At 51.4% G+C, this 27,865-nt stretch overlaps 1 protein-coding gene across 1 annotated transcript in view; it reads left to right on the top strand.

The window, feature by feature from the left end:
* The window catches only part of RPH3AL (rabphilin 3A like (without C2 domains)), a 100,210-nt gene that overhangs the window by 25,221 nt on the left and 47,124 nt on the right, over positions 1-27,865 (top strand). The window contains exon 5 of the mRNA XM_029928903.1: positions 20,587-20,673. Coding sequence (XP_029784763.1) covers positions 20,587-20,673 — 87 coding nt within the window. The remainder of the gene's footprint in view (positions 1-20,586; positions 20,674-27,865) is intronic.

Below are 27,865 nucleotides of genomic sequence, written 5' to 3'. Positions count from 1 at the left end.
TTTGATCCTCAGGACAAAGCTGTAAGGAGAGCAGGTGTGGTGAGGCTGTTCCGCAGTCACAGACGGAAGACAGGATTCACTTGAGGTCATGTGGCCTGCTTGGGCCACGCAGCCAGGTAGTGGGGACTGGGCTACCCAGGGATGTTCACTGCACCATGCTTGCTGCTCGTCCGTTTCTTCAGACCAAAGTGGCCTTCTCACTTCCTAGGAGAAGCAGGGTCGTCTTTCTAAAGAACACAGAAGAAGCATACTCAGTGGTTAAATATTGAAAACTTTCTCTAAGATCAGGAGTAAGATGAGTGTGCTGTGTATCTTTATCATTGCTTCTATCCAGCATTGTACTAGAAGCCTGGCCGGTGCAGTCAGGCAAGGGAAGAAATGTATGGTCCAGGGATTGGAAAAGATGAGCTAAAACCATCATTATCTCTGAAGAACATGGTTATGTAACTAGAAAAATCTGAAAGAATCTAAAAACAAATGGTTATGGGGCACCTAGGTGGCTCAGTCAGTTAAACATCTGACTTCGACTCAGGTCATAATTTCATGGTACGTGAGTTCGGACCCTGTGTCAGGCTCTGTGCTGACGGCTCAGAGCCTGAAGCCTGCTTCAGATTCTGTGTCTCCCTCTCTCTCTGCCCTTCCCCTGCTCACAGTCTGTCACTCTGTCGCTCCCACTCAAAAATAAACGTTAAAAAAAAAAGAAATACAAATGACTACAGTTAGGTGAATTTATTAGCAAAGCTATTGCATACAAGTTTAATACACATGTAAGAAAATCAGTATTTCCATACACCTGAGGCAAAAATGAGAGAAAATTGGAAGTCCAATTTATGACAACATAGACACTGAGATGTAAGAGGGAAAAGAACGGTCTTTAGAATGAATAATGCAAAGCTATATGAAAAAAACATATCTTGACTTTTACCTCATAGTAGGCGCAAAAGTCAATTCTAGATTGATTATAGACTTAAGTGTGAAAAGTAAAATTATGAATATTTTGGAGGAGGAGCACCTGGGTGGCTCAGTCACTTAAGTGTCCGACTTTGGCTTAGGTCATGATCTTGTGGTTTGTGAGTTCGAGCCCCACGTCAGGCTCTGTGCTAAAAGCAACTCTGCTTCAGCTCCTGGTCTCCCTCTCTCTTTCTCTCTCCCTGCTTGCTCTCTCTCTCCAAAATAAAATAAAAACATTTAAAAATACTTTGGAGGAAAGATAGATAGGTAGATAGAGGATGCGGGGAAAGTCGCTTAAAGTCAGAAAGGGGGTGCGTGAGTCAGCAAGGAAGAGGCCTTCGGGGACCCCACGTACACCCAGATGGCCCTGGCTGGGGGCCACCCTCCCACCTGGACTGGGCCCAATGCCAGCAGTGTGGCAGTGCCCGCCCCAACCACACTTGCCACTTTCCCAAGACCGTCAGAAGCAGCCTGAATGTTCTCGGGAAGTTCCCAGGGCAAAAGCTACCTACCTGGGGCCGAGCTGAGCCCACCTCTGCCCAGGGCCCGTGCGAGCAAGAGAATGGAGCAGCCCTCTCAGGGGACCTTCCCCTCTTTTGGACCCAGCTCAGCTCCCCAAGCCTGTCCTTGCGAGGGAAAATGGACTTGCATGAAGGGCTGTCTCTCTGCAGAACGCTGTCCTTCACTCATTCTGCAGCATGTATTCAGTTGGCCATCCCCACGATGAACAAGGCAGGAGGCCGCCCTGCCCATGTGAGCCCTGCTGGCAACACAGAGCGTTGGTACTTGCCTCACTTTCCCACGCCAGAAGCGGGGCTGAGGGCTTTTCGTGCAGTAACTCAGTCAGTCCTCCTAACAACCCTGTGGCTCAGCACTGTTATCATCCCCCTTTTATAGGTGGGGAAACTGAGGCACCGAGTCGTTATACCTTGCCCAAGGTCACTCAGCTAGTTAGGTGTGGAGACAGGATTCGAAACCAGGCAGGCTGGTCCTGAGCATCCTGGCTGTGAACTGCGGTCCCACGTCACCTCTGTGGACTGAATGACCTAGAAAGCCGAAACGGGGAAGGTAAATACAATAATTTCACAAAGCTGTGGGCAGAAACCGGGAGAGTGGGGAGGGAGTAGGAAGGAGCTACTTTATTTTGGATGCACAGCATGAGCCTCAAGGAGATGGCATTTGGGCTGAGACCATGACAAGAAATTTAAGTCGGATCTGAAGGAAGTGTCCCAGGCCCACAGGGTGCGTGGACAAGGTGCTGTGCGGGAAAGAGCAAGGCACAAGTGAGAAACAGAAGAAAGAGGCCAGGGATCTGGGGAGGGGGAGGGCCCCACAAATGGCCCTTCAGATCTCTGCAGTCGGCCCTTGGTGGGCCTCCGTAGTGGGGGGCTGCCCTGCGCTGCTCCTTGGATTTACTTGAGTCCCTCAAAATAGGAGACCAAAAATATGTTGTTTAATTTGTGGTAGAATGTATATAACAAAATTCGTGATTCTGGGTTTTTTTTAATGTTTATTTAGAAAGAGAAAGAAAGAGTACACACACCAGTGGGGGAGGGGGAAAGAGCAAGGAAGAGAGAGACAGAATTCCAAGCAGGCTCTTTGCTGTCAGCACAGAGCTCAATGTGGGGCTCAAACTCACAAACCATGAGATCATGACCTGAACTGAAATCAAGAGTCGGATGCTTACCCAACTGAGCTACCCAGGAGCCCTGATTTTAACCATTTTTTAAAAATGTTTATGCATTTTGAGAGACCGCGCATGAGCAGGGAAGGGACAGAGAGAGAGAGAGAGAGAGGGAGAGAATTCCAAACAGGTGCCACACTCAGAGTAGAGCCTGACTCGGGGCTCAATTTGATGGCCAAGAGATCAGGACCTGAGCCGATATCAAGAGTTAGACTCCATGGGGGTATAGCTCAGGGGTAGAGCATTTGACCGCAAGAGTTAGACTCCTACCTGACTGAGCCACCCAGGCGCCACTAACCATTTTTACGTGTACAGTTGAGCGGCATTAAGTACATTCACATTGTTGTCCCCCATCCCCACCACTATCTCCGGAACTTTCTCATCTTGCAAAACTGAAAGTCTGTGCCCATAAATCACTAACTTCTACCCCCCTTCCTGCCCCCCCCCCCAGGTCCCTGGCATCCGCCAACCTACTTTCTGTCCCTGGGAGTTTGGCTACTCTAGGTACCTCATCTAAGCAGAATCTGCAGCGTGTTTTTTTTCTGACTAGCTCCTTTCACTTAGCATACTGTCTTCAAAGTCTGTGTGCGTGGTGGTCATGTGTAAGAATTTCCTGCCTTTTTGGGGCACCTGTCTGACTGTTGATTTCAGCTTAGGTCATGATCTCATGGTTTGTGGGATGGAACCCCATGTTGGACACCATGCTGATCATGGAGCCTGCTTAAGATTCTCTCTCTCTCTCTCTCTCTCTCTCTCTCTCAAAAAAAAAAAAAGAGTGTCCTGCCATTTTAATATGAATTATATTCTTCTGTGTGTACGTAACACATTTTGTTGATTGGTTAGTCAGTCAGTGGACACATGGGTTGCTTCCACATTGTAGCTGTCGTTAATTGCGTGGCCAGGAATACGGGTGTGCAAATCTCTCTTTGAGGCTTTGCTTTTGGTTCTTTCCAGAAGAAGAATTGCTGGATCGTGTGGTAGCTCTGTTTGATTTTTTGAGGAGCCGTCAGACTGTTCTCCAGGGTTCCCATGCCACTTTTACCAATCCCACCGGAAGTGCACGAGGGGCAGTTGTCCGCGCATGTCCCTGACCCCGGCTCCCTTTCCAAATGCTGGCAGCCCCCAGCGGCTCCATCCCTCAGCGCGGCCACAAAAGTGGCAACCGTTTCATTTCATCCAAGCTGCCCCAGGTTGGCCTCCCCTTGTCCTTTCTCCTCCTCGACCCAGTTCCGATGTGGAGGACGTGTGTTTGTGCCTCACCACAAAGACGGGTTTTTTCATTCAGCTACTCATGTTTCCTAAATTCCCGGGAAAAGTCACTTCATTTGTCTGCACTGCGTCGCCCAGGCTGCCCGGCAGGACCCAACTTGGCTGCTGTTGCCAAGATGGGAGGATTGGACCAGACACCATGTAGCATCTTGGGATATCTTTCTTGCTCCGGAATCGAAGGAACAGAGTATCTCCATTAGGGCACACTTCTCTCTTGCTGTTCCAGGGACTGTGGCGTGGTTTTTCTTCCCCGAGACTAGCTTCTTCCCTGCCGGTTTGTGCCATGCAGAGCCCATTCTGTTCACCCTGTCATGCCCCTTACCTTGAGCTCAAGGTGGTCAGGACAAAGGCAGCAGGAGAGCTGCCAAGCGAGAGCAAGGGTGGCCCCTGGGAACCGTGCAGCCCCCTGACATCAAGGCCAGGAGCTTCCTGGAGGGAGACCAGGGTTATGGTCATTGGGTCACTTCCTGTGGCCGTCTGGAGACTCTCCCACTTAGCTTGCCCTCCTGCCGAGCCTCGCAGGTGCTGACAGCGCTGTGGGAGAAGTGTCCAGTACAGGGGTGTGGAGTGACCGGAGCACAGGGTCCCGGGAGAGGCAGGAGGTGCAGAATGTAGTGGGTTCTCATCCGGGCCATGCCCAGGAGTGTGGGCACTGAGGGGCCTGGGAGGGGCATTGCAGGAGACACACAGCTCTGCAGGGGCAGGGTGAGAAGAGAACTGGGACTGGCGGCCATAAGTAGGGGAGGGGGAGGCGGAGGGGGCAGGATGGGAGGCAGGCCAGGGAGGGAAGGAGTGGGTCCAGGCTGCTGAGGATCTTGTAGGCAGCAAAGCCATCAAAGAGTGCTGTGAGGCTGGGGATAGCACACAGGGGTCTTTGGGAGAGGTTACACCCAGGGGCAGATTTGGAGGAGGGAAGGCCTCGGGGGGTTAGAGAGTCTGTTGGATGCTGAATTATCCAAGTAGCAATAACAAGGGCCTGAATTCAGAGAGGGACAAGCCAGGAAGGAGACTGGAAAGACTGTTAAGAGTTACAAATAACAAAAGGTGCCAGTGATTGAAGCCCTCTTGATTACCAGACGCTCTGGAAGGTCATGATCCCCACTTGGTAGATGAGGAAACAGGTGTGTGAGGTTAGTCCCTCGCCTGGCCACCTGAGGGTCAGTGGCAGGGTCTGATGGCCTTGCCCTATGTGCTCCATTCCTGCTCTGGGCCTGCTGTGCAGGGTGGGGCTGGGGCGGGAGCAGGCATGGGGACGGGCAGGGGTGGGGGGGCATGTTGATGCAGATGGGACTGAGGTCACTTGGGGAAGCCATGGGGACCACGTGGTCTGTGGGCAGGCTTCCAGGCCGTGCATCTGAAAAGGGGCCCTGGAGGGAGATGGGCAGCCCAGAGGTGGATGTCAGAGGGGGGGGCGACCAGAGTTGTATGTGAGGAAGTGAAGGTCTGGGGAACCTACCTAAATGACCTTCCAGAGACATTTCTGTGACTTCTTGTTCTTTTCTCACGTGTGCGTCATGCTTTTAAAATGTCAGGGCCTGTCCAGCAAGTGAACCAGGGTCACTGGCCACCTGCTCCGTACGGTCAGGTCACCCAGGTGTGAACAGTCCCACTGAGAAGGAGTGATCCATATTAATGTCAGGGAAGCTGCCCAGTAGGGTGTTGGGGGCGTAGACCGTTGGAGAGAGCTGGGCCTCGAGGAGGGGTGGTTCTCCCCTGCGCACCCCTTAGCTGTGAGGTAGGCACCACCTCATCTTCCTGATTGGCCCCGTGGGGCCACCTTCCACAGGGCCACCAAGAGCTCAGGGCTTTCACTGGAGTGCGTCCATCTTGATGGTGCCTCCACTCAGGCTTTACCTTAAGCCCGACTGCCGGCACCTGCACCTCCAGCTTTACTCCAGCTGTGTTTCCGGAATTCACAACTCCTCTCCTGTCCCAGGCTGTGTGCCTGGGGCCCGTGCCTTTGGCCTCTTCCTCTCCCGCACCAGGGACCTGAGGCCGAGTGGCACTCAATGCCTATTTTTGTATTATCTTTCAGCTAGAATGGTTTTTACATTTGCAAGTGGTTGGGGAAAAAATCAAAAGAAGAATATCTTGTGACACATGAGAATTACATGAAATTTCAGTTTCAGTGTCTGTAAGGTTCTGTTGGACAAGCCATGCCCACTGTTTGCATATGGCTACTTTGGTTTGACCGTGGCAAAGTTGAGGAGTTGTGACAGAGCATAAAATCGTTACTTTCTGACCTTTGGCCGAAAAAGTATGCCAACCCTTGCCCTAACCCGTCAGCCCCCACCCCGGGCGCCAGGCCACCAGTGGGAGAAGGGGGTGTGACTTCCTTCCCTTCCCTGTTCTGTGTTGCTGGGGCACCAGAGTATTACAGAATTTAGTGAGATGGGAGCCCCTTATTTGTATTGGTTTTCCTTTCCTGGAATTTTTTTTTAAATTTTATTAGTTTTTATTCATTTGAGAGACAGAGAGAGACAGAACACTAGTGGTGTAAGGGCAGAGAGAGAGGGAGACAGAGAATCGGAAGCAGGCTCCAGGCTCTGAGCTGTCAGCACAGAGCCCAACACGGGGCTCAAACCCATGAAACGCAGGATCATGACCTGAGCCGAAGTTGGATACCCAACCAACTGAGCCACCCAGGTGCCCCTTTTCCTGGAGTATTAAGAAGTACTTCTCACCATTGCATTGAGCTTAAGGGCCCTGGCTTCGGGCTGCCTGCCTTGGGTTAGTTGCCTTCTCTCTGCCTCAGTTTCCTCACCTGGAAATTAAGAATAACAATGGGACCTACCTCACAAGGTGGGAGGGGGTTGGAATGAGTGAAGTATATGGTAAGCTCTTAGAAACAACCTGGTACGTGGTAACTACGCAATCATTTTTTTTTCCTAAAATAAACTTAGATTGTATTGCAGTGTCACTTAACAGTATATAAAATGCTGTGTTGTGACAGGTATCAATTATCCATTAGATACTGAATCAATTTTTCTTAAGCACTCCTAACTGCTTGCTTTTCTTGAAGCTAGATCATTCTGAAAATTTCCTGTTAGACCTATGAGTGCGAACATATGGTTTCTGTCCTTCTCTGCCTGACTTATTTCACTTAGCATGACACCCTCAAGGTCCATCCGCTTTCCTACAAATGGCCATATGTCATTCCCTCTCGTTGCCATGTAGTACTCCATTGTGTATATATACCACATCTTCTTGATCCACTCATCAGGTGATGGGCATTTAGGCTTGTTCCATGTTTTGGCTATTGTTGACATTACGCAATCATTTTAAAACTCAAACAGCACAGAGCAGATAAATTCAATTCTGCCCCACCCCCACCCTTAGCAGCCTGGGTTTTTTGTCTTCTGCGTCCTTCTGCAGACAAGTGTACACAGGTGTACACATACATAACTTTACTTTTTTAGTGCTTATTTATTTTTGAGGGAGAGAGCGTGAGCAGGGGAGGGGCAGATGAGGGGAACGTAGGGGGGAACAGAGGATCCAAAGTGGGCTCTGTGCTGACAGCAGCAAGCCGACATGGGGCTTGAACTCACAAATTGTGAGATCATGACCTGAATTGAAGTCAGATACTTAACCGACTGAGCCACCCAGGCGCCCCTACATACATAACTTTAAATGGGACCATAATATACTCTTTGCTCTGTAATTTGCCCCCCCTTTTTTTTCACTTAATAACATCAAAGATACCCCACCCCTGTGGGTCTATACATGGAAATCTAATTCCAGTCAAGGCTGTAGGTAAGCTCCTTTCCCCGAAGGGAATCAGGATGGACACAGCTCGGGGACTGGGATGCGGGCCGTGGGGCCTAAGTCTGCAGGTGAAGCACATCGGCCTCATTCTCCACAGTACCCCCCTGTTCTACCCTCGCCTGCCGCGGGTGGCCCTGCATCAGGACAGCTGGCCACAGCCACGGCTCTGTTCTGATCCCCCCTGCGGCCCCGGGGAAAAATCCCTCCCCCTCTGGGCCTCTGTCCTCCCTTGTGAAAGGAAACCTTGGATGGGAGGGTCTCTGGGGCCCCTCCAGCAGCTTCCTCCTATGAAGCCCAGGCCTAATCAGAGTGTTGCCACTGCAGAGCCCATTCCCCAGGGGCTGCACTAGCCTCACTGGTGGGGGAGCAGCAGCCGAGAGCTAACCCCCATCTCTCAAGCCTTCTGAGTGCAGTTTGGCTGTCACTTTAAAGCCGTGAGCAGTTTGTTTCCCAAGCTGCTTTGGCTCAGACTAAGATCATCCGTGGCCTTTTAGCAAGAGGAAGCCGGTGCAGGGGTTGACATGTGCCTCTGAGAGCCCCCCTGCCTCTGAGGTTTCTCTGACGCCATGTGCCCCTCACGGCAGCCCCCCTACCAGAAGTAGGTAGGCAAAAGGCAGTGATTGTACCCATTTTCCAGATGGAGAAATAGACGAAGAGAGAATTCCTCTCACTGCTTGGTTCAGAGTGTTGCCCACATATCCTGAGAGATATGTGGGCAACACTCTTTAGAGAGAGCTAAAGACATGTAGGTCACCCCCAAAGGAAGGTGCTGTCTGGTGCCAGCTTGCCAATGGAGTACCAAGGCTGACGACTCAGTGTGTAGCCCATAGCGCAGACCACCCATAGTAGACTATAGTGCTCCTCCCTAGACCCGCCCCCCCCAAGCATACCCATCACAAAGTGACCCTGAGGCCTTACCAAGGTTTCTGGGTGGCTAGACATATGTAGGGGGTCTGGACCGCCAGACTCACTGTGAGGCCACTCCTCATCGAGTGGGCAGAACCTTCTGCAGGTTTGGGTTGGGGTGTTGGGGACCCTGGCCAGGCCTCTTCCCCGAGGACACATGTCCAGCACCCCCATGGGCCCCTTGCCATCTGAGCTCAGCGGCTCTCTGCCCCGGGTCTGGGCAGCATAGCTCTGAGCACACGCGGGCAGCAGGAAGCAGTGTTGGCAAATCTGTTTATCGGCTGTTACCAGGAACAGTGATTTTGTGCAGCCCTTGTCCTCTGTTGTGGTAAATAACAGATAATGATATTTCCCGGCAGTAGCGTGGCCCTCACCTCTCCGCTGCCCCCTGCAAGCTGCCACACTTCAGACGGTCTGCGATTCTTCATTGCTCTCAAATGGCCTCTGTTTTTCCTCCTGCGACATTTCCCTCATGGCTGTTCACTGTTCCCTGACCTTAGCTCGAGGTGGATTTAGCCCATCCTCTGTTCCTCCACGGGGGGGGGCGGGGGGCAGGGCACAGGGCGCCTCTCGAGCAGATGGGGGCAGCTGAGGAGGAGGGGGGAGCTGACTCCTCTCTGGCTCCCTGTAGGCTGGGCTTCCTATCCAAGGATCCAAGGATCAGGCCTTTTTCAGATCAGGGCTTGGGGGCTCTGTGACTTCCCTTCCAAACCCTTCCCTCACCCCTGTCATCGCACCCTCTGTGGGAGGGATGGTCTCCCAGGTTACAGATGGGCAAACTGAGGCGGGGAAGCCTTCCAGAGGCCCCTCTGTCCAGGAACCGCATCTGCCTTGCTGAGTTCCCAGGTGCAGACAGGAGTGTGGTTTGGGCCCTCTGGAGAGAGGCTGGAGCGCCTGGCGCTACAGAACCTCCCGCCCAGCTCCTGAGGGCCTGCCCTCACATCTCATTCGCTTTCCAGATCATGCTCTGCTTCTCGGCTTGTTCTTCTTGCTCAAGTGCGATCAGTGTGACCCGTCTTCCCCGTGGCTTCCATGGCTCCCTACTGCCCGAGGAATGAAGTTGAACTGCCCCCACAGGGTATCCAGGGCTGTCAGTCCCTTCCCTGGACACAGCTGCTGACTTTAGGAGCATTTGTGAAACACGTGGGGGTTAGGCCTGACGCCACGTGGCCCAGAGCTGTGGCTGCTCCCCTTGGTGCTCTGTTCCTGCACACCACCAGGGCCCCTCCTTGATCATTAGTGCTGCTGCTTCTGGAATGTTTTGAAGCCCTAGGATGTTTGTCTAGTCTGCTGTATTTTTCAAGTGAAAAAATCAGTCCCAACAACAGGTATTTTTTGGCTCCAGGGGTATTTGCTGTGTCCTAGGCACTGGAGGAAAAGGATATTTTCACTAAGCTGACCTTTATGATAATCCTGTAAAGTAAAGAAGGCAGTACAGACCCCAGGGACAGGTGGGGCTCCTGAGGGGCTGGAATGTGCCATGCTGAGATGGTGGCGGGCAGGGCTGGGGAATGGGTGGGGTCTCCTGCCTTCAAGCAGGAGGCAGTTGATGCTGACTTGGCTTCTGGCAGACCCTCACCAGCCTTCCCCAGTCTCCCCGATTCTTCCCTGCTTCCTACCTGGCCTCTTTGGCTGAGCAACGAGTTTGTTAGATGGCTGGCAGTTGCATCCAGCTTCAGGCCCCTTGGCAGCACCCCGGGTTCCCTCTGCCTCCCCCAGGTGCTGGCCCCAGCAGCAGCCCCTTCCCCTACCCTGCTTTCACGCTCCATCAGCTCCATCGCTGAGAATCCAAGTCCCTTTCAGATTAAACAAACATTTATTGGGCACATAAGACACTCTAGGTTCGGGAGCTCCCGCAGGGAACAAGGCCCGCAAAGCCTGGGCCCTGAAGCACTTTCCAGGGGTGGGGAAATCGACAGTAGACAACACACAGATCAATACGGAAGGTTCTCCCATCTGCAAGGCCTCTCCACTCCCCTCTCTCTTCTGTAGGTTGCCTGGCCTTCCTCCCCAGCCCTGGTCCTACGTATCAACTACCACTGGGCAGCTCTTCCAAGGGAGTCTGCTCACACTGCAAACACCAACATGCCGGAAGCCTGTTATCCCCCCGCCCCTCCCCCTGCCCTGTTTACTTCACCTCCGCCCATCAGCAGCCTCGGAATGACCCTGGAGTCTTCCTTGCCTCACCTCCCTGATCCAGCTAGGAACTGGAATTCCACAGTCATCCGGGAATGGGCTGGAAAAAGAACCTTTGCTGAGACTGCAGAGGACAGATGGACCAGGAAAGCGACTCAATCATTCGGCAAAGGCACTTTTTCTGAGACATGGATCTGATCTGTCCCTCCCCTCCTTGAAAGCAGTGAATCCCAGCCTTGGGCCACACTGTGCTTGCCGCTCAGGCCCTTCCTCCTTTCCTGGCCAGTTTCTTTCATGCCAGCTACCTGCTAAAGTTGGACATCTGAATGCCAACGAGGCCCTTTTTCTCCAAGGACTGTAGTGGGGGAGGGGGAGGGGAGACAATCATGGGAGAGGCAATTTCAATATGATCCAGTCAGCAGTCTAGGACTATCCAGCTCACTGTGCACAGGAGGAAGTAACTAGTGCTCTGCGAGGGGAGGGGGGTAAAGCAAGAAAGGAGCCTTAGGGGAGGAGACATTTGCATTGTGTCTGAAGGATACACAGAAGTTCGCTAAGCGTGAAGAGAGCCTGGGAAAAAGCATGGAGGCGTGGAAGTATCTGGAGTGTTAGGAGCAGACAGTGAGGCACGCGGGTGGGCTTGGGGGGCTGGAGGGTTAGGTGGGGGCCGAGGAGCAAGGTGATCAGGTGCATGCGCGTGTTTTCTTCTCTCTCCACTCCTCACCTCGAAGCCTCTCTGTGCTCGCAGCCCGGTCCAGGGCCTGGTGGTAGTGGGGCCCTAGGAGCTGTTTGGAGAATGCTCCTGGCCTACAGCTGGCCTTGCTGCCCACCCCAAGCCCCGGATTCCATGGAAAGGGCTGGTGGAGGCTTAACAGGAGCCTCTTGCCTCGCCTTCCCATGGAGATTTCAAGCCTTCCGCAGGCAGGGCTGGGACTTCAGTGTCTTTGGGGTCAGGCCCACACACTGGTCACATGCCCCAGAACCAGAGTTCCTGAACCAGGATCTGTTGGGAAGACCTGGCCAAGGGCTCCTTGCGTGGCCAGTGCTGACCACGAGGGTCTCCCCCTGTCAGGTACGGCTTTGTGGCAGTCCCTGAGGAGCCAGGCTTATTTGCAGCCATTAGTTCAGGGGCTGCTGAGAGGCGCAGGGCATTTTCAAGATGCCGGATACGAGGACAAAAAGAAAAAAAAAAAGATCCGTTCTCTTCCTCCAGCTGTAGTTCTGAGAGCCGGGTTCCTCTACCAGAACCTGAGCCAGAACTGGCGTGCCTGCCAGGGAGAAGCTGCCTGCAGGCGGCCTGGGCCCAGGGCTTCTAGAGCGCCGAGGTGGGTTGTGCAGCCAGGGCTCGGCCTCGGGAGGCCAGGCCTGGCTTTGGGACTTTAAGTTCCTGTATTCCTTCCTGGCACGGACAGTGTTTGTCTCAGAGAGTGAGGTGCTGCTTATTTTCAGGCCCTCGTGGTTCATAGGACCGCTCTGTCCACTTGTGCTCTCCCAGCAACATCTGCTTCCTGGGCCCTCTGAGGAGGGGTCTCAGAAAGCACCGGCGAGAGACAGGGTCAGGAGTAGGATCTCAGTCCAGACTGAGACAGGGGTGTGACCCCAGCCAGACACGTTACCTAAGCTGTCCGCCCCTCTCCCGTCACTGTTAAATGGATAATCTGGGTGGAACACTCATGCTGTGCCCAGCACGCGGTGCCTGCTTTTATTATGATGGACCGGGTCCCCACCCTGGCTCTGCCACTTCCTTGTAACATGAACTTGGCCTTAAATGGATAATCTGGGTAGAACACTCATGCTGTGCCCAGCACGTGGTGCCTACTTTTATTATGACGGACCGGGTCCCCACCCTGGCTCTGCCACTTCCTCGTAACATGAACTTGGCCGAGCTACCCGACATCTCTGGGCCCTCAGTACCTCATCCATGATATTCAGATCATAAAACCACCCTCGCAGGACTGTTGTGGACGTAAACGAGATTGAATGTGATAATGATAATGCGTGTGGAGTGCTGAGCATGGTGCCAGGCGTGGAATAAAGTGCTCAATAAATGGTGGCTATTATCATTATTATGAGTTGTAATTCTAAGTAACCACGCAGCAGGGAGCAAGATGGATGTAAGCCAGCTCCCTCCACCACCTGGGCCTTGCCCTGCCCTGAGTCCCTGCTGGCAGAGGGGAGCTGGAGAGCTGCAGGCCACCGTGCGACGTGGTGGTCCTGGGAGTCCCTTGGCTGGAGCCCCCTCCCCCGGGGATTTAGTTGGAGCACGGTGGACCTGAGGCTGGGAGTCTGGGGGACAAGATAGGCTTAGCCACGGCTCAGGCGCTGACAGTCCCAGGAACCCAGGCTGGCAGGCAGGGCACAGAAGCAAGGACTTCTTCCCCTAAGCTGGAAGGAGCTATTGATTCAAGTTGCAGGACTTGTCAGAGCCACGCAGCGGGCAGCCGGCTTTGTTCAGAGCTTACAAAAAGCTTGATGGTAGATCTCCATCGACCATTTGTATACTCCTTTTCCCTCGGGGGGTTGACACCAGGCTCCGGGGGTTTTAGGAGGGTTATGTTCAAGGACCCTGACAAAACCGCTCTCCGCTCGGAGTAGCAAGTTCTTACGCACGTTGCTTCCCATGTTTGTCTGGAGAAGAGGCAAAAATCGGGCCTGAGAGGTGACGCTGAGGATAAGTGGGACCAGGAAGACTTAGCGGGATTGTGGGGATAGGTGGGGCAGCATCTGGGCAAGCACAGCCAGCCTGGCAGCTTCGTCTTGCCCAAAGCAGACCCAAGTACAGAGATGATCCCAAGCCACATCCAAGCATGATTTCTTACGTGTGCTCATGAGTGTTAACAATCCATAGCTTTTTCTGATCTTCTTTTCCACCCCCGCTGGTGCAGCCAGCCGTGCAGGCTTTCAGAAGCCCGGGTGAAGAGTGGAGACCTGGCCCTGCGTGGTCATGCACCTGTCCCCACAGCCGGGGTGGAGACCACTGGGGTTTCCCTGGCTGGGCGTTAGGGTGGAAGGCACAGAGCGAGTGGACTTCCTTTGGAAATCCTTCCTGGCTTCTGTCAGACAGGGCAGCAGATGGCTGGCATTCTTAAGGCTGCCCATCTTTGGGCCCGGTGACTTGGGATTTGCAGGTGGTCAGGGCTAAGGTCATCGTGCCCTCAGCCCCACTGGCCCCCAGCCCATGTCCTGGCGACCAGGAAGGAGCCAGAGCCCAGCTGTGTCCTCTCATACTTGAGGTTCAACCTTGTCTGTAACTCTGGAGGAGGAGCCAGCTGTGTTGTCACTGGGGGCGGGGGATAGGGGTGGGGGATAAGTGTCTGTCCGGACAGCCACTGGGGGCTCAACCTGGGGTTCACATCCCAGCTCCCTGTGATCAAGTTACTTAACCTCAAGCCTCAGATCCCTCATGTATGAAATAGGACAATAACACCCACCTCACAGGTTATTAAGAAAATTAATAAGATTCTACATAAGACATCTAGCTTGGTGCCTGGTGTAGCATAAGTGCTCAGTAAAGAGCGTAACTATTTATAAGAGGTATGTCTGTATCTAAGCTATTTAAAGTCTTCCAGCAGCGGGACCTGGGTTCCAGATACTGAATCCATGGCAATCAGGCCTCTTGAACCTCTGTACTCCCGCCTCATGGGGGCTGCTGATGCACCTCTAAACCTGCCCGATGATGTCTCTGGGGTGTGCAGGAATGTGCCTGTGATCAGGGGGCCAGTGACTCAGTAACAGCATCTGGGAGAGGCTGGGGGACAAGGCTGACCATCTCCATCTGAGCCACAGACAACCAAAACGCCCTGCCTCCTGCCTGTTTGTACCTGTGCTTTCGGCTTCTTTAATCCGTCTTGACCCACAAAATGTAGATCTGGTCAAAACAACGAATTTGGGGCTAGTGATTTCCCAAAGCATTTAGCACAGGCTTCCTTTAACTAGGAACTCTGCTGATCCATTTAAAATAGATTTTGACTTAGCACAATTTGATTTACATTTTGGGCGCTATCGCTCCATATATTTTTCTGTGCATATACTGACTTCTAAATAGATACAGGCGCTTATACATATTTATACAGTAGAGCGTCGCACTATGCATGCTGTTTATAACATGCTTTTTAAATTTAACTTCTTGTGAATGTTGTTCCATTTCAGGACCAATAACAGCTTCGCTGCGATCGTCTCCACCTCTCCTGGTTTGCGTCGTCAGCGTTTTTATCACTGTAGCTTCCCCAGAGCACGAGCAGATTGCTCCTGGTTGCAGGTTGGGTCTCTAGCCCCGGAGCACGCAGTGCGGTGAGGGGCACACTTGCGGGCTTTCCTCTGGACTTTGCCTCGTGCAGGTGCTGCGCTCATTTGTGCGGAACCACCCCTTCCCCTGCTCCCGGGGCAACTCGGCCGCTCTGTGTGCGTCACAGCAGTGTGGGCCCCGATGGGGACGGCTCCCTTCCAAGCCACCCTCAGATGATGATTGGAACTGTCTGGAAGGTCCTTTTCTAGATGAGTTTTACCAGTTTGTGAAGTCCTCTGTTCGGTGGGTCGCTCATCCGGTCCTTGAGGACGAAGGGTCCTGCCGTCTTCATTCTCTTCCCGCCTAGACAGAGCCTTACACCCCATATCAAACGTTTGTGGGATTGAAGCACCAAATGGTTTTAATGAACCATCTTCAGTACTCCTTTCCGCAGCACCATGTACATTGTCGGGTCCTTGTGTGGAACATTTGAGCCCCTTTCCATCTTTTTTTTTCCCCTTGACTCAGCATCATGGATGTGGCTTCTGTGTGATCGCTGAGAACTCCACGAAGCCCTCAGGACCCGACGTGGGGAGTGTGGCTGTTTCCCGCTTGGCGGATGCCCCCCAACCTCTGTCCCTGTGAGATGTTGGAGAGCGTGCCCGACAGGGTCATTCCCGCCCTGCACTGGCACTGTGCCCCCTCCCGTCTTCTAATCGGCAGCAGCTTGGGGACCCCGAGAAGCACGGGTTCTGCCTGAAACGCACCGGGGGTTCACAGTGAGGATGTGAAAGCCCGGCCTGGGAGTAAAGTGCTTGAGCTCTGGTGCACGCGGCCTCCCAGACTTTCTTGTACTCTCTGTTTCTTGGCTGTGGTGTGGGAAGGTGAAGGTTTGGATTGCAGTGTCGGGGCTCCAGGGAGTAGAAGGGGTAACCCAAGTGGCATGGATTGTGAAGATGTCAGAGAGGCAGCTGATCAGGCCTTGGAATGAGTCTGCAAACACAGGTGGCCTGAGGGATGTGCCCTTGGGGAAGCAGTCGTTGGGGTACACATCCCTTCCTCCCATCCTTAACAAAGGACCCTTGGTGTCATTTCCTCTGTCATTTCCAGGCAGGCCTGGCTTCATGCCCCATCCCTTGAGAGTGAGTCCCGCCCAGCCAGCAGTGCTACCCCAGGCACTCCATTCCACAGGCTCTCCCGATGCCCTGCCAGCTGGCGTTGCGTGGTGTGGACGGGAGCACGTCCTGGCTTGTGCTGCTGTTTCCTGTCTCTGTGTCTGTCTCGTCTCCCCATCAGATTGGCACATTCTAGAAAGGACTGTGTCTTGCCTTCCCAATTATACTACAAAAGTATCTCCTATATATTTGTTCATTCATTCATTCCACAAATATTCATGTGCCAGTCACTGGAGAGGCAGGTGAACAGAAATAGACAGGGCCTCTGCACTTGGGGATCTGACAGCTTAGTAGAGGAAGTGACAGCCACCACATAAATGAGGGTAAAAATCTTGACTCTGACAGCTGAGGAAACAGAGGCAAGAGCCTGTTATGGAAGTTTCAGTGGGGTAAAAAATCAGGGAAGCCTTCCTTGAGGAAGTGGTGCTTTTGCTGAGGTCTGAAGGATGCATAGGTTAACCATTAGAGTATGGCCAAACGCATCCCAGACAGAGGGAGCAGCTTATACAAAGGTCCTGTGGCAGAAGAAGCAAGTGAGGACCAGGGTCTAAAGGCAGGTCAACCTGGCTGGGTCCCAGAGCGTGGAGAGCGAGGTAGTGAAGCAGGAGAGAGTGCACTGAGCCAGATGAGGAGCGTCCAGCCTGAACAGCCATTGCATACCATGTGAAAGCAGGTGGTCTTCATCCAGAGAACAACAGGAAGTCTCTGGAGGCTTTCAAGCTGGCAGGGACAGGAGAAATGACATGATTAGATTTGCATTTTGAAAATATCACTCCTGCTGTTGTGCTGGGAACCAACTGGAGGCTGGCCAAGCCGGGGTGAGGAGACCCGCTGGGAGGCCACGGTGCAGGCCGGGCAGTGAAGACGGCCATTGGCCACGGTGTGCATCAGTGGGGGGCGGTGGAGGGGAGGCGACAGTGTCCAGTGAGATGTAGAGTTCTTGGAGATGGAATGTTTGGAGAGAATGAGGGAGACTGAGGATCAAGGATGATTCCGCGTTTGGGCTCGTGTGACTGATGGGTGCTGGCACCCTCCACTGAGACAGGTGTGCAGGAAAGAACTGCGGTGCCTCTGCTCTTTACCGCGTGGTGTTCTAAGCACTTTCATGAATCATCTCCCTTGATCTCCCAACTGTGGCAGGAATACGCCCAGTACTACTGCTTTGCAGGCAAAGAAATAAGGCTCAGAAAAACTTAGAAACAAGTTCAAAGTTGAGTCTTAATGGCAGACAGCACCTTCTTGCCCCCAAAACCTATGGACTGTGCCCTGGGCCACCCCCTTCTGGGCTGGAATACATCTTTGCAAAAGGTGGGGGTGGAGGGAAAGAGAGAGAGCAGGTGCAAGCTGAAGGCCTGGAGCTTCTTGCTTCTGCTCTGAGGCAGGCCCAGAAGCTAGACTTGTCTTGTTTAATGCTCAGAGGTCCAAGCTGCAGGAAGCAAGGGACAGTTGAGCCCAGGAAGCTGGTGGTTGCTCCCCGGGGTCAATTCCACTCAATGGAAGCCCATCTCCAGGACCCAAGACTGTCCCTGACATAAGGGTGCCATGTGCCCTTTGCATCAGGTTGATGTCATGGCTGGCTCACCCTCTCTGTCACCGGCTTTTTCAAATACCACCTGCCCCTAGTTTCCCTTATTGGAACCCCAGAGCAAAGACCAACCCCGTAAGGAGAAAAGGCGCATTATTCTCTTACTGATCTGAGGTTTAATAGAGCAGCAGTTATGTATGATTTGAACTGGAACATGTTACCTTTTTGCTGGCCCGGGTTCCCCAGCCAGCGATGCTGCAGGTGCAGGAAGGCAACTGAGAGGTGGCGAGGACGCTCTGCGGGCTCCGCCGGTGACGGTGTGTAGCCTGAAGACAGGCTGTGCACCTGCTGGGGCGGGTGTGTCCTGTCGTGCTGCCCCCACCCCCTCACCATTCCACAGGACAAGACGCAGAGGGGGCCTTTGGGACATGCAGCCCATCCTTCTTCCCGCCCTCCAGACTGGGGATCGACGAATCGCCTTTGGCCCAGCCTCTAGAGGGCGACAGGACCGTATTGCTCCTGTCCCCGGGCGGGGCGGTTCTGTGTCCCAAGGTCTGTGGGTGGAAGCTGTCACAGCCGATGTGCGTCTCCTCCCATAGCACAGATGTTCATTCACCTGGGCGATACGCATGCAGGGCATGTGCATGCCCATCCTTCAAGGCTCGCTTCAAGTCCAAGTGTTTGCTCCTAGACCCAGTGTCGTGCAGCTGATAAGCAGTGTGGCTGCAGCTCAATCCCAGCAAAGCCTTGTCCCCAGGTCATCGCGTGTTGCCTTCTCTGCCTAATCGAGAGGTATCAGCCACGCTCCCAGGGATGCAAACCAGCTCCCTGGAGAGCCAGGGGCACCAGCTTGGTACCCGGGCAAGGGAGGGTATTACCCAGCTCTCCTGAGGTCTGGGGGAAGGGAGCCTTCCAAATCCTGATTGTCCCCAGCTGGCTGTGGGGCCTTGAGCAGTCTTTAACACCTCTGAGCCTCAGTTTCCTCATCTTTATAAGGGAGATCATGACACCCCCTCCTGCATACTTTAACACCAAAGTCCCAGTGCCTGGCATGTGCAATTGCTCAGGAAACGACAGTCACTGGTCTATTCTCTCCTTATTCATAGCACTTTCCTCTCATTGGGAGGGGCAGAGGGTGCTTTGAGGTGAGCTGTCATCTAGCACTGTAAGCATTAGGAAAATCTGGCCTCTCTCGGAGGGCCCCACATGCACCATTTATACAGAACGGTGGGAATTAGCAAGGAAGGCAGCCAGCGGCTTCAGTGTTTCCTTCCTTCTTTACCCCCAGCAGGAGAGGCCTGTGTTCTGGTTTTGAGGCCCACTGTCTGGGCTTATGGGGCCCCCTGTCCTAGGGTTGAGGTGAGGACTGGGAGGGTTAGAGGATCTGGGTCAGGGATGGCAGCTCAGGGCTCCTGGGAGACAGGCTGCTGGCCCCTGGTGGCACTACGCCCCAGCCTGTCGCAAATCCCAAACCCAGACCCCGTGCAGAAGTAGCTGGACCCCTTCCATCTCCAAGGGACCAAGGGTGCCCAGAGGGAGAACAGCGTAGCAGTGAGCACCCCAGACGGCACTCCCTGACCCCTCCCCAGTTGGACTGTACCAAGAGACCCCAAGCTCAGGACCTTCAGAAGAGCCAGGGAGGGGCCCCCGTTGTGGCTGGAATGGACTTCCTGCTGGGCCAGATGGACAAGAGCTTGAAGCAGATTACATTTTATAATAAATAAAAATGATGTTTGTGGTCCCCGAGCGTTGAGTGGTCCCCACCGATGCATCACAGCTTTCCCTCTGCTGAGAGCCGGCTCCTGCCTCCCTGCTGTGCTGGGCTCAGCCACCTGATCTGGTGGTGACATATTCTGGGAAGCCAAGTCGGTGACATTTCCCTCTCTGAGGAGAATGTGTTCCTTGCTCAGTTGGCAGCCTGCGGAAAAGGCCAAGCTACAGATCCAGCCCTCCCTCGGCGACGGGAGGCAGAAGGGAGCCCCCAGCCCAGCAAGGATCAGCCAGCTTTCTGGCGGCAGAAAGATGGATCAGTCAGTGGGACAGTCCTCTGGAGGAGGATCTGCTGCCGCTGAATCATACTCTGCCTGGGTTAGCTGGAGACAGTCTCAGCGCAGCGAAGCCCCGCTCTGCCTCCCCGCGAATTTCATCTGGCCTTGCCCTCCCCGGCCTGTTGCTGTGCGTTTCAGAGAAGCCAGATGTGCGTGTAGAAGTTCTACGCTTAAGCAACACTGTTGAAGGAAAAGCACTGCAGAAACTAGGTTCTGGCCGCTTCCGTGTCTGGGGAAAACCATATAGTAGGTCTAGAGTCAGACCTACCCATGACTTAGGTGCTGCATGAACTTGGGCAGATTGTCACACTGCTCTGAGCCCTACACTGCTCACCTGTGAAATGGGCTAACACTTCCAGAACAGTGTTCCTGGAGTCATTCCGTGAGCAAGGTGGCCTGAAGCTGTCACTGGTGTTTCCCTCCAGACCATCTTCTCACCTTGTCAGGCACATAGGCGAGTTTTTTGTGAGGTTACATACAAATGTATGCTTTCTCTGTTGACTCACATCACCAGGTACTGACACAATCTGCTAAGAACTTAAGGCCACAACATACTCTGTTAGGTTTGCCTGGATCTTCTGCTGGTACTGGGCATTTGGCTTGTTTCCAGTTCTTTGCTGTGGAAAGTAATGCAGCTGTAATACCAGCAAGCTTATTTTTTATGTGATCCTAACAGAATGTAAGGAGGAGTGTGGTGGCTGTACATCATGGCAATCCGTGCAGGGGTACGTCCATTGTGCCCCAGAGCCAGCCATGGGTTTCAGATGGTCTGTGCCCTTTGAGTCATGTCCCCTGCTTCCACCCTTTGGAAGACGCCAGAGTTCCTTGATTAGTTTTCTCAGCCCCTTGGCGGAGGAGGAAGTGGCTGAAGTGTTTACATTCCCGTGTCCTCTCTCTTGTAGAAAGTGTGCACCAAATGTGGGATCGAGGCCTCCCCCGGCCAGAAGCGGCCTCTGTGGCTGTGCAAGATCTGCAGTGAGCAGAGAGAGGTAGGATGCCCCGGGCAGCGGGTAGGGGTGAGCCGGGGTGGGTCCTGGCACACTTGCATTTGGGGAAATTCGTGGGTGGCCAGGGAGAAGGGTGGCGGGCTTGCCCGTTCCACAGTGCAGCGGCGGCACACCTAGCCTGGGGCCCGTGGTTCGGTGGGAAGTCCCCTGCTTTTCCAGATGTCGATTTATTGTTTTACTTATTTCATTTTGCAACAGATACATTTTAAAAAAAAAAATTATTTTTAAATTTCCATACAAGTTAGTTAGCATATGGTGCAAAAATGATTTTAGAAGTAGATTCCTTAATGCCCCTCACCCATTTAGCCCATCCCCCCACCTACAATCCCCCTGTTTGTTCTCCAGATTTAAGAGTCTCTTACGTTGGGACGCCTGGGTGGCTCAGTCGGTTAAGCATCCGGCTTCGGCTCAGGTCATGATCTCACGGTTCGTGGGTTCAAGCCCCACATCGGGCTCTGTGCTGACAGCTAGCTCCGAGCCTGGAGCCTGCTTCAGATTCTGTGCCTCCCTCTCTCTCTGACCCTCCCCTGCTCTAGCTGTCTCTCTCTGTCTCTCAAAAATAAATAAAAAGCATTAAAAAAAATTTAAGAGTCTCTTACGTTTTGTCCCACTACCTGTTTTTATATTATTTTTGCTTCCCTTCCCTTACGTTCATCTGTTTTGTATCTTAAAGTACTCATATAAGTGAAGTCATATGATATTTGTCTTTCTCTGACTGACTAATTTCTCTTAGTTATGTCCACATAGTTGCAAATGGCAAGATTTTGTTTTTTGTGATTGCCGAGTAATACTCCACTGTATATATCTATACCACATCTTCTTTATTCATTCATCTGTTGATGGACATTTGGGCTCTTTCCATACTTTGGCTATTGTTGATAGAGCTGCTATTAAACATTGGGGTGCATGTGCCCCTTTGAAACAGCACACTTGTATCCTTTGGATAAATGCCTAGTAGTGCAATTGCTGGGTCATAGGGTAGTTCTATTTTTAATTTTTTGAGCACCTCCCTACTATTTTCCAGAGCGGCCGCACCAGTCTGCATTCCCACCAGCAGTGCAGAAGGGTTCCTCTCTCTCCGCATCCTCGCCAACATCTGTGGTTGCCTGAGCTGTTCATGTTAGCCATTCTGACAGGTGTGAAGTGGTGTCTCATTGTGGTTTTGATTTGTATTTCCCTGATGATGAGTGATGTTGAGCATTTTTTCATGTGTTGGTTGGCCATCTGGATGTCCTCTTTGGAGAAGTGTCTATTCATGTCTTTTGCCCATTTCTTCCCTGGATTATATGGTTTTTGGGTGTTCAGTTTGGTAACGACACACACTTTTCATCTATGGATCCATAAAACATCTTCAGTTATGGGGAATTTTCAGCCATGCTGTCCTTGAATATTGCTATCCTGCTCGTCCATGTCTTCTCTTCTGGAAATCCTGTTGAACACATTATAGAGCCTCAATCCACCCTCCAGTAGCTCCCAACTGCTCTTTCCTGTTTCTTTATCTTTTGGGGATACTTCCTGGGTAGAGTGTTTAGTACTGCCTTCCAGGTCACTAAATCTTTGAAACTGCCTCCCAACTGTTGGTTTTGTCAGTTGTTTTCCCTAATATCAGCTTTCCTCGGGTGTTTTGGAATTCGAGTTTGTATGCTCATCTTTAGTGGGAGTCTGTTTCTCCCCCTGCCCACCACCTCCACCCAGCTCTCCTCGCCGAGGGATTTTATGTTTCTTCTACCCAGGTCCTGGGTCCCCCTCCACCCCAGTGTTGAGCCAGGTGTCCTGGGGTAGTGATGGGCTGTATGTCCCCAGTGATGATGGGGCTGGGGATTATGCTCAGAGCTGATTGTTCCTGCCGTGGGCAGTGTGGCCAGACCCTGGCTGTGTGTGCTGCTTCTGGCTTCCCTCAGTGTTCACGTTCTTAGTCTTGGGCAAGGGGGCAGTCTTTATTTTTTTCAGCCTCCTTTCCCAGGCGGGAAGTCCCTTCGCCAACCCCCATCTTCAGTGACTCTGACTCTGGTGCTCCACCTGTCATGGGGCACGTTTAATCCCTGTGCCCTGAAAGGCTAAGCTCCCAGCTGCCTCCACCTGCTTCTGGACCCAGAGTTCAGTGGGCTGTCCCTTCAGCCCCTCAAAATAGTAACTATTGGGAGTTTCTGATCCATTGAAATATATATATCTATATATATTTCAGAAACTCCAAATATATATATACGTAAATGTATAAATGTGTGTATACAAATGCATATATCTTAAAAAAATTTTTTTTTAATTTATTTGTTTTTAGAGAGAAAGAATGAGTGGGGGAGGAACAGAGAGAGAGGGAGACTCAGAATCCAAAGCAGATTCCAGGCTCCGAGCTTTTAGCACAGAGCCTGACACAGGGCTTGAACTCCTGAACTGCGAGTTCACAAACTAAGCTGAAGTCGGGCACTTAACTGACTGAGCCACCGAGATGCCCCTAAAATTTTGTAATATTTATTTTTGAAAGAGAGAGAGATAGCATGAGCGGGGGAGGGACAGAAAGAGAGCAGGCTCCAGCCTCTGAGCTGTCAGCACAGAGCCCAACATGGCACTTACGCATCATGAGATCATGACCTGAGCTGAAGTCGGATGCTTAACTGACTAATCTACCCAGCCTCCCCGATATGTACATCTTCTTTTTAAACATAGATGAGTTTGCTTTTTGTTTTTAGAATACTTTCATCTGTCACTCCTGTTTTTGGAACAGGGAAGGTACTCAAAGTAGTAGCTAACATTCTGTCTTGTCTGGAGGTCCCTGATTCCTCACCCTGACATAGGTAACACCTATTTCCTAGAGGTGCTGTGGGAATTCAGCAAGGTTATTAAAGTATACAAAATGCACAAGATGTTTGGCTTAGAATAGGTACTCATATCAGAGGCCTCTCTCTCACCCAGCCAGAAATTCTCACTTTGAACCTGAGGTCTTTCCGGTGTCTTGGGGGGGGGGGGTCTCTTTTAAGATGCAGATATCTACTACTGAGAGCCAGAGTGAGAGCCAGAGAGAGAGGGGAGAGAAGAAATTCCTTCCAAGGTGGCTGGTGGCAGACACTTAGGATGAACCGAGCAGTGGGAGGACAGAGAGGAAGGAGCTGTCAGGGAAAAGGATGTGGGAGACGAATTTAGCAAACGTAATGATTTAGCGGGGCACTCCGGAGGCAGCTGCCCCTGTGCAGCCCCCCTCGGGTCGCCCTCACTCTCCCTGACCGTCCTGAGCTGCCACGTGCAGGGCCCACCACTGGCCTGTCCTAATCTCCAGAGCGCTCTGGTGCCCAGAAAAGTCCGAAATAGCTTAAGATGAATTATCTTATCTCTCCTAAGGCAAAGAATATGAGGCTATGCATTATGCTATCAGTTTGTCCTTGAATTTCTAGAGGCCAGTACAACTTAGCAAGAGAAGGTCACATTCCCCAGGGAGCCTAGGCATCTCAGTCGGTTAAGCGTCCAACCTTGGCTCAGGTCATGATTTCGTGGTTCGTGGGTTCGAGCCCTGCGCTGAGCTCTGTGCTGACAGCTTGGAGCCTGGAGCCTGCTTCAGATTCCATGTCTCCCTCTCTCTCTGTTCCTCCCCCACTCGTACTCTGTCTCTCTCTCTCTCTCTCTCTCTCTCAAAAATAAATAAAAACATTAAAGGGGAGAAAAGGCCACATTACCTCTGTGCAGCACCAGGCCCACTGTGGACGTTTAGGAGGTGGGGATGGGCTGCAAAAGTGCACGTGTGGACACGTCTGGGTGCCTGTGTGGACCATACCCAGGTGCTGCATTTTTCTGCCTGCTTTTGGGGTGCGAGATGACAGGGTAATTGGTTTCCGTGTACCTTTTTGTCTTAGAAAAATTATTTAATCACAACAAAGAGATAGCTAAATAGAAAGAACATTTAAAATGTCATTTTAAGTGCCATGGAGAGCTGGTTCGGGGTCTGTGATAAAAATTTGGAGTTCTGTTCTGCAGCAAAGCCACATCCCGATGGAAGCCCTTGAATTTTCTGATGGAAATGTTTATGCCGCTGTGCCCAAACACTCCTCTCTTTCCTTTTGACACGTCCCTTCTATCCTCTCTGGCTGTAATTGTATTTTCTCTGGAGTGAGCAGAACGCTGGTTCTGTGTCCCTGGGGCTCTCAGGCTGGTGTCGCTGCCTGTTTGTGAACTTGAGCCTTCGCCGAATGCATTTATTCATCCGAGCATTCAACATATATCTATTGAGCATCTTCTCATGGGACAAGGAGACCACAAACATAGCAAAGTAGATTCTGCCGCATCACAGATGGTGAAAACATGTTCAGGGTGAAGGAGAGGGGGCTGGGAACTTTGGGGGTAGCTGCCATTTTACCTGGGGGTCAGGGAAGTGCTCACCGATGAAATGACACTTGAGCAGAGGTCCGAGGCACATACGTGGCTATGTGATTGGACAGCCTGCCACATGGAGGGTACCATGAGGGCAAAGGATTGAGGAGCAGCAAGGAGATCGGTGACTGGCTTTAGCCAGAGACGTGGCAGGGGCTCCACCACGTTGGTCCTTGTAGACTTGGGCTTTTACTCTGAGTGAAATGCAGAGCCCTTGGGGGGTCTTGAGTGGTGGTGAGACAGGACCTGAATCCTCTCCCTTTTTCTAAAGGCCGCTCCGGCCACTGCTTTGAGAATGGAGTACTGTAATGTCAGAGTCAGTGTGATGGTCTTTCAGCTCTCGTACTTAACATTTCCCCAGATATTGAAGTTCTTAACTATTGTTACTCTTAGAAATGTTCGTTAAAAAAATTTTTTTTACAATTTATTTATTTTGAGAGAGAGAGCGAGAGTGAACGGCAGCAGAGGAGGGGCAGAGGGAGAGAATCCCAAGCAGGCTCTGCGCTGCCAACACAGAGCTTGCCACGGGGCTTGAACTCACAAACTGCAAGCTCGTGAACTGAGCTGAAACCAAGACTCAGGTGCCTAACCAGATGAACCACCCAGGCACTCTGAAGTTTTCATTTTTTTAAACATGACATACATTTTTCTCTTTTCTGATTATGAAATTAATATGAATCACTGACATTTGCAGGCTATCAGAAAGCATAAAGAAATACACACACACACACACACACACACACACACACACCCCCGCAATCCTTAATCTTGTCATCCAGAAACAATCACTACTAACATTTTGACATGTTTTCTTCTGATTTTTTTCTTTTTTCTTTATATTATTAACCTATGTTTCAAAATTAACATATAATAAGTAGTTTCCAGCATTATTAATAACTTTATAAACATTCTGTCACATGGCTACTTCTACTAATTTATGATGTCTAAGTTATTTCCTTTTTTTCCTTATTAACAATTGCACCATGTATCTGTGCATAACTCTGTACCTACATTTAAAATGATATCCCCCGATGGGGCACCTGGGGGGCTCAGTCGGTTAAGCATCCAACTTCGGCTCAGGTCATCATCTCATGGCTTGTGAATTCAAGCCCCACGTTGGGATCTGTGCTGCCAGCTCAGAGCCTGGAGCCTGCTTCGGAATCTGTGTCTCCCTCTCTCTTTACCTCTTCCCTACTCACGCTCTGTCTCTGTCTCTTAATAAATAAACGTTTAAAAAGTTTTTTTTAAATTAGATCCTCAGAATGGATTCTTGGAAGAATAAACACCAGCATTTATATTTCCTTATATACACCTTTGAGTTACTACTTTTGATATTTATCTCATAATTAGCTGGTGTGCCATTTTATGTAATCTTAAATATGGCCGCATGGATGGCATGTGTTCGGAGTCTTCTGTTATCTGATAAGAGCTCTTGCCTTTATACCGTAAAGACGACTTGACTGATGATAGAACTGGTCACACTCTTTCCCACTCACATTCTGCAGGTCTGCCCTGTTGTCTGCCAGCCACATGTGAAAAGAATCCCCATGAGGGAGAGTCAGCATGTGTAGCAACTGGGATCGGTGTCCAGGGAACTAGAGATAATAGAGAAGCTAAAAGACGCATAAATATGTGTTTTTCCATTAGTTAAGTAAAAGAGATAAGAAAAGAACTAGAAACCAAATTGAACAAACAGGACCTTTGAAAAAAGAATCAGAATCAGCAAATTTGGGGAAAAAACCACTGAACCATTTTTATCTAAAAATGAAAACTGTTACTAATAAATTTTAAAACTCAATTGCACTATACTTCAGTAATTTTTTAGAACAGTAAACCTTGTCATTCCCATTAATAGCTACATCCTCATTTTTTGCTTCTTATTGTTTTTTTAATTTTTGATACCCGGTGAAAACTCCCAGCAGCCTGGAGCACCGAGTCTCTATGTCCGCTCTACCAGCCGTCATGAACATGTTGTTTTTGTGACCACACAGAACTACAGTCCTTACCCAGTAGCCTTTTTTCAACTTGCTGCTTCGGGAGCATCCGATGTCCGGACTCCCTGCTCCACCCCGTTTCCGGTCCCTCTGAGAACAGCCCGCTCTGCAGCCACTTTCCTGATTTCCTTGTTGGCAAATTAATAGACTCTGACATGTGTTCAAGATTGAAAGAACCAGGAAGGGCTGAAGGAGGCCTGGGTAGACTAGTGAAATAGCACAGGAGGCACCGCCGCAGAACTCCAGGAAGGACGGCATGAGCCAGGAGACAGTTTCGGGGACTCTGGGACACAGCTGAGGCTACAAGCCTGCGGAGTCCGTGAAGGCAAAACTGAGAAAAAGAGAAGGCGGGATGACAGGAGCCAGTGCACAACAGTTTGCAAGGCTAGCACAGAGAGACTTGGCTCATTTGGTTCTTCTTAAAATAGCCTGGTGGTGTGTATATGTATATATTTGGAAATTAACATTTTTGTCTGGATACGCGAGGTCATTTTCATTGATTATTTTTCTAGAATAGGCATATCTGGATCTTCCGTTCCAGAAGGGGTTTCAATTATGTGTTTGCTTATTGCTTTGTTCCCAGCTCTTCTGGTTTCTTCTTGGAGGCACTTCTAATCGGAAGGGTGCATTGCCATCCTGTCTTCTGTATTCACCGTTTTCTACCAAATCATCTCCAACTCCTCCATTCTGAAAAATCTTAAAACTTTCCTTCTGCGTCACTGATCGGGTTTTTTGGGGGGTTATTTGTCTGACTGGTGGTTTCCTGCATTTGTCTTTGGGTGTATGAACGAGCACCAACCACCCTCCGGTGCTGTGAGCTCTGC

Source organism: Suricata suricatta, chromosome 17 (assembly GCF_006229205.1).
Source record: "Suricata suricatta isolate VVHF042 chromosome 17, meerkat_22Aug2017_6uvM2_HiC, whole genome shotgun sequence".
NCBI lineage: Eukaryota > Metazoa > Chordata > Mammalia > Carnivora > Herpestidae > Suricata > Suricata suricatta.
This window is presented reverse-complemented; position numbering and strand designations above follow the sequence as displayed.